General features: G+C 40.5%; 1 protein-coding gene and 1 pseudogene across 1 annotated transcript in view; one reads left to right on the top strand and one right to left on the bottom strand.

Moving 5' to 3' along the window:
- SNAPC3 (small nuclear RNA activating complex, polypeptide 3, 50kDa) overlaps window positions 1–7,170 on the top strand; it is a 36,363-nt gene that overhangs the window by 12,954 nt on the left and 16,239 nt on the right. Inside the window, exons 5-7 of the mRNA XM_014542371.1 lie at window positions 780–929; window positions 5,171–5,253; window positions 6,686–6,850. Coding sequence (XP_014397857.1) covers window positions 780–929; window positions 5,171–5,253; window positions 6,686–6,850 — 398 coding nt within the window. The remainder of the gene's footprint in view (window positions 1–779; window positions 930–5,170; window positions 5,254–6,685; window positions 6,851–7,170) is intronic.
- Window positions 4,004–4,771, bottom strand: LOC102260325 (annotated as a pseudogene).

The raw sequence follows: 7,170 nt of genomic DNA, 5'->3' as shown, positions 1-7,170 counted from the left end.
GAAGGCGTGGCCATGCTCCTGGAGCCTGGGATAAGAGCACTCATCCCATCCATGAGCACACCCTCATGAGCCAGCTACCTCCCAAAGGCCCCGCCTCCCAACACCGTCACGTTGGGTGTCAGAATTCCAACATGAATGTTTCGGGCGGACACAAACTTTCAGACCATCGCACCAAGTGTCTCAGTTATCCCCAAGGGTTTTAATTTATGCAGGTGACTGCGTGACAACAGTAGAGGCTAATGCCACAGAAAGAAGATTTTTATTACACTTTCTGAGAGGAGGAGGTGTGCCGCGCTATGTAGGGCCACAGGGGAAGCACCAGTGTCAGGAGGCAGAAAGGAGGGAGGGAAAGGCACAGGCCGCAGCCCTCATTAGGGTTTCCGCGAGAAAGGCGAGGCGGGAGAGTAGACAGGGCTGGCTAGTTTGAATAATTCTACTGGGCTCTGGGGCACAGGGGCTGTCCCTCGTTGTCTGTACCTTGATTTAGGATAAGTGAGAAGTTGGCTTGGTGTGTGGGAGTTAGATAAAGGAGGTGGGCTCAGGGTATAGGCTCTGTATCACAGAGGAGATGGAAACAGCTTTGGCCATTAGTTTGGATCTGTACCTAATGAAGGCCAAATAGACAAATACGGAATTTAAGGAAACACAGAACACCAAGTTAGGAGGGTCACTTAAATCAAGAAAACCAGTAACGTAATTCAGATCTGATCCTGACAGGATTTGTAGTTAAATTGCTTATCTCTAAGCGGACACTTATCTATTTACTGTTTGACTTTTAGCACAAAGAGCACAAACCATACCAGACGATACTGGTGCTGGGCAATCAGAAGCTCACGGAACTAAGGGACTCAATTTGCTGTGTCAGTGACCTCCAGATCGGTGGGGAATTCAGCAACACTCCTGACCAGGCCCCTGAGCACATCAGCAAAGTAAGGTGATTTTTCTTTTTTATTACCCCCATAAAGAAAGAGGAAATAAGAGTGCTAAGCTAAGGACGTAATGGTTACTCTAGCACAGTGGTCGGCAAACCGCGGCTCGTGAGCCACACGTGGCTCTTTGGCCCCTTGAGTGTGGCTCTTCCACAAAATACCGACTTCTGCGCATGGGCCACGAAGTTTCAATCGCACTGTATGTGCGGCGAGCTCGTGGTATTTTGTGGAAGACCCACACTCAAGGGGCCAAAGAGCCGCATGTGGCCCTCGAGCCGCGGTTTGCCGACCACGGCTCTAGCAGGATCATCAATATTCCAGTCAGTGCTTTCTTCTTCTATCCATTCCCTCAAAGCCTGTCTCCTCTCTGCTCTTTATCATCAAGACCTTTTCAAAGCTAATCAGTTTTGATTTCCTCATGTCCTATTCCTTTTCAGTCATTCTTTGTACACGCTTCCTTCAAAGGTCATAGTAACCACCTAATTGTTTCACCAGTTGATCTCTCTTCCATGTTGATACAACTTGATTTCACTGTAGCATTTGAACTTGCTGTTCACACTCTCCTCTTTCAAACTCTATGTGAGTTTGTTGTCACTGCCCCAGCAACGGGTTGGAGTCTAGGTGAGAATCTCATTGCCCATAGAAGGACCTGTCTGTTCGAGGACCAATACCAAACAGGGACGTCGCATCTGATGTTTGTCATTGCTGGTGGTTCTCTGGGTGAAGCTCTCGGGAGGACTGAGAAACCGACATACTCAATAGATAATTATGCAAAGGACTGGTAGACTGCTATCCAGGGCCTTTTCAGAAGGGATCTCTTGCCCAGTAAAGTAGTGGGGCCTTGATTCTCCAGAATTTCATGATGTGCAAGCTTGAACTCTTTTACCTGGTACAACCAGCGGAGGACCTCAGAGTTACTGGCCTGCTTAGGAGGGGCAGCACCTCCCGTAGAAGAGTGAAAGAGGTTTGGATCAACTAGAATGGAGACAGAGTGTGGACAAGAGCCATCACAATCTCCATTTTTATTTGTTCCTGTGCCACCAGCCACATAAACGTTAATAACTTAGGTTTTGTCTTACTTGTTCTTATTCTAATTGTTCTCCTGACCTTTCCCCCAGTTTTCATGGTTTTAGGTGAACTCTAATCTTGGTTAATCTCTCCCTGTAGCCACATTCTTTCCTGATTTCCAAACCGTTAATTTTTAGTGCCTACTGGACATTTTGTTTTGTTCAGTGATGTTTATGTCTTTATTCCTTTGATGGTGTATGGCACAGAGGAAGTGCCCAAATAGTTGTTGAATAAATGAATAAACCACAGAAACCTCAAGCTCAATGTTTAATGGATGACTTGCAATTTATTTTTTGTTTTGTTTTGATTTTTTATTTTATTGATTGATTGATTGATTTGAAAAGAGAGGGAGAGAGAGAAACATTGATTTGTTGTCCCACTTACTTATGCATTCACTGGTTGATTACTGTATGTGCCCTGACCAGGGATTGAATCCGCAACCCTGGTGGGTTGGGATGACACTCCGATCAACTGACCTACCTGGCCAGGGCGTGGATGACGTAGGATTTAGATGGAAAACATTTTTTGTTCTTTTAGAGTTCCCTTCTAATCTACCTATATATATAAAAGCCTAGATGACCGAACAACCTGTTGACCGGTTGCTATGATGCACACTGACCACCAGGGGAAAGACGCTCAACACAGGAGCTGCCCCCTGGTGGTCAGTGCACTCCTACGGCAGGAGCGCTGCTCAGCTGACTGATGGGCGCCAGACGCAGGGCTCACAGCTGGCCGCCGCAGCCCGGAGACCTCAGTGGAGCGGCAGTGAGCCTACTGAGCGGCGGCAGCAGGCACAGTGGGGCCAGGATGGGAAGGAGCAGCAGGCAGGGGCAGCAGGCTGCATTGGACTGCGGGTTTCAGCCCGATCCCCGCAAGCTACGCCGAGTGACCCCACCAGTGCATGAATCCGTGCACTGAGCCTCTAGTTAAAGATAATGCCAAGGAATTAAGTTGCCTAAGTCACTTAAAATGAAGTTCTGTAGAAACATTTGTAATGAACAAAATTTTATATACAGTAAACTTTCTTTTTGTTTCCTAAATAAGGCAGTATTTATTCTTTCAGAACCTTTATTTTGGATCCTGGCTGACCTCTTTGAGAGTCTAGAAGTATATTAAGTGGCAGATTTTGTATTAACAGCAGCCAGACATGGCATTATAATATATCATATCTTGTTATCTCTGCAACCACCTGGGAGGAAGGTAATGGTTTCACTCATTTTCACGAAGAAAAAGAGGGTCAGGGAGATTTAGTGAGCTGTCAAGGGGACACAGCAAAGCCGGTCTTGTAAGGGTGTCTGGTTGTCACCTTGTAAAGGTAACACCAATGCCAGACCTGTAAATGGGACAGTGAAAAAAAATAGAAACTTTGAAGTCCTAGCAAGAGATTAGGTTATCTTAAGGTAAAATTATTTTAATACCTAAAGCTTATATATCTTTTGTAGTTCATACACTGCTTTTGATTTTCATCACAATCCTGTAAAATAGCATGCCAGGTATTATTTTGATTTTACAGGTCCGAGAGGGAAGTGTAGGTTAAAGAAGAGAACACAGGGGTCTGATTCTAAGAATATGGCGAAAGACAAGTCTAACAGAGTGGTTCTCAGCACAGGTTGAACATTTAATCACTGGGAGAGCTTGGGACAACACTGGTGCCTGAGACACATCTTCAGAGCGTCTCATTTAATAGATCTGAGATGAGACTTAGTCTTTGATGGTTTTGTGATTCTGTTATGTAGTCTGGATTGAGAGACACCCCTGTGACAGAAATTCTGATAGACTGAAAGTTAGAAACCTGAGGGTTCAGCCCTGGTCATGTGGCTCAGTTGGTTGAATGTCGTCCCGTGCACCGAGAGGTTGCCGGTTCAGTTCCAGGTTAGGGTACGTGCCTGGGTTGCCGTTTTGATCCCCAGAAGGGTGCATGCAGGAGGCAGGTGATCCATGTTTCTCTTTCTTTCCCTCTCTCTCAAATCAATAAAAACTTTTTTTTTTTACATGTGTCAGTACTTTTAATGTGTACATAAAATTATAGTAAAAAGACGACTATAAATAAGATGTAGCCCCTCCATTTCCATGGTCAGCTCACTACATTACAGTAAACCAAGTTTATATTCCACCATCAAGTGTGGTTCTCCCATTAGTTCACTTTGTGATGGATTATTAAGAATATCTTCAAATCCAATAGTCTCATCATTACCCCTCAAAATATCCAGTGAAAGGTTTAAGATTAGAAGAAATGGAAGACACTGAACTTGTTGCACTGCCTTGAATTCCATTTGCAGTTTTAGTGGAGCAAACAGACCCTGGATGTTTCTCAGTGTGGAAAAATTCATTTTATCTTGGTTGAGCTGGAAATTTTTTTCTAATAATTCAAGAGGATGACTGGGCAAAAGTTCATTTTTCACATAAGAAAAACCTTTTTGAAGAAGATCATGACTTTCAAAAGATCCACTTGCTGATCGCTCAGTAACTAGAGTACTGTCCTTTAGCTGAGGTTCAAGTCCTCTGGTATTCATCTTTAGCTCACTGTGCAAACAACCTCTCAAGCCTGGTAGCGTCAGCCAGCCAATAAAAATAAGTTATAAAAAAGAAAAGAAATGTAAAGGTTCAGACCAGTTGTGCAACTACTATAGTACTTTGGGCAAGATTGCTGGAGTTAGAATAGAAATTCACATTCTGCCTGCCTAAGAGTTATTGAATATATAAAGAGGGAATTTTTATAAAAGCACATTGAAAAAATTTTTAAATGACAGATAAACATACCTATGGTTATTATCACCGGGAAACACCAAATATGTGGCTGTTTAGTCTTTGATTCTAGTATCTAAAATAACTGTCATTGCTGTATGCATATAATAAAATAATATTGAAGTTTATTTCATTTCTATTTGTATTTCTTTCATGAATCTCAGAATATACAAATTTAAATCAAACCTAGATTAAAATAGCAATAGGATAAAACTTTATACGTTTATGCCTGGTAACTAATATAATATTTGTTACATAGGAGGTTTCCATTAAATCTTAAACAAATTATTGAATGGGCTGAGCCTATTCTCTGAAGTTGCATAGTTATTGTTAAATATATTAGTGTAATTTTATGTCATACAAATTTTTATTTAATACTTAGAGCAATTTTATAATTCCTTTTTTCAATACCATCTGTTTTCTTATAGGACATATATAAATCAGCCTTCTTTTATTTTGAAGGAACATTTTATAATGATAGAAGATACCCTGAATGCAGAGATCTGAGCAGGTACAACTTCCAAAATCTTCTCAAAGTCTTTCCAGTTTCTAGTTCTCAAAATGGCATTATCTCCACAAATCCTTTAACTTGTCTGTTAAGGATATTTGCCAGGGAATTATTTTATTAGTTTTTGTTAGATTTGGGGTAAGAAATTCTTCTCCATTTTAAAAATATGTGAAAAAGGTTGGTTTAGGTACTAATTTATCAACATTTTTATTCCAAGAAGAAAATTTTCCTACCAAAAGTACACATCAGCCATTTCAGGATCTTGCTGGCTCTCCAGAATTGTTTTTTAAATGTATTATCTGCTATTTTAGAGATTACACTAACTCATTTGAGCCTTAGATACATCTAAAAAAGAAACTAAATCCCCTTAAACAATTTATAAATGTCTGTTCTTTGTATTAGATGATAGCAGTAAATCTGTCATTATTTTTCTGCTTGTTTAGTATGCACACTTGTTGGCTCTACGTGATATATATAGTTACTTAAGTACAAAACATGAAAAATTTGCATCTAATTATGTGAGTTAGATCACACTTTTTAAAAAAATATTTTTATTGATTTCAGAGTAGAAGGGAGAGGGGGAGAGAGAGAGAGAGAGAAACAACAATGATGAGAGAGAATCATTGCTCGGCTGTCTCCTGCGTGGCTCACACTGGAATTGAGCCTGCAATCTGGGCATGTGCCCTGACGGAAATTGAACGGTGACCTGGTTCATAGGTCAACACTGAGCCACACTGGCTGGGCAGACCACAGTTTTATTATCACTGTCCTGGCAAGTAGAGTATATACATATATTTTTCTGAATGTTTATATAAATTCTCCTTCATTTTGGCCATTTGTATTTATATTCTAATGTAGCAGTTCTCAATTTCGGCCTCAGCACTTCTTTATACTGTAAATAATTGAGGACTCCCAGGAGTCTTTTATTAATATGGGTTAAAGCTATCAATATGTATTAGCAATTCAGACTAAGAAATATTTTAAATATTGACTAATTTAAACATTAACATTTTTGTGAAAAATTTTTCAGAACAAAATAAAATAGATGAGTAACATTGTTATACATTTTTCATTAAGTCTGAAGTGATAAACCATGTCATGTAACCTCCAGAAAATGGTTATTTATAAGAATATAAGAGTTGAAAGGGCAGCAAATAACATTTTAGGATTATTGTAAAGATAATTTTGACCTCATGAATCCCTCTGGGGTCTCAGGAACCACACTGTGAGAACTGCTACTCTAATTGATGAAGAAAAATTCAGAATTCCTAATTCAACATATACCAACATTATAATTTTCATTTCAAGATGGTTACTGTCCAGTTAATGGGTGAGCCAGGTTTTGTGAAGTACTGCAGTCACAAACCGTTGTCAGCCATTTTTAGTTTTTTTGTGGAGCAATGATACATATCTTTGCCTTTTCCCCCCACCTCAGAACTATCATTGAGTGGTCAGAGGCCCATGACAGAGGCTATGGAAAATTTAAGACTGCTAAAATGGAAGATTTCACCTTCAATGACTTAAATATTAAACTGGGTTTTCCCTATTTATACTGTCATCAGGGAGACTGTGAACATGTTGTTGTCATTACTGACATAAGGTAAGTGGCATTACTCAGAACATTTTGTTTTCCTTTTCTGTGTTTTGCAGTATAAAAGCACAGTTGTTGTATTTTTAATAAGAGGAATAAAAGTAATTATCGGTGCAGCTTGGTTTGGCAACAGCAAAAATAAGTGCTTTCCATTCAGTGACCAACTTTGCATCCTCTGTTGTTCATTTTTGGGGAAATATATATAAGTAGAGGCCTGGTGCATGAAATTCGTGCACAGGAGGGGCATCCCTCAGCCTGGCCTGCACCCTCTCGCAATCCGGGACCCCTTGGGGGATGTCCGACTGCCAGTTTAGGCCAGATCCCACAGG

Source organism: Myotis brandtii, unplaced genomic scaffold (assembly GCF_000412655.1).
Source record: "Myotis brandtii unplaced genomic scaffold, ASM41265v1 scaffold30, whole genome shotgun sequence".
NCBI lineage: Eukaryota > Metazoa > Chordata > Mammalia > Chiroptera > Vespertilionidae > Myotis > Myotis brandtii.
The sequence above is the reverse complement of the archived record's forward strand: the minus strand, read 5'-3'. Positions and strand labels throughout refer to the sequence as shown.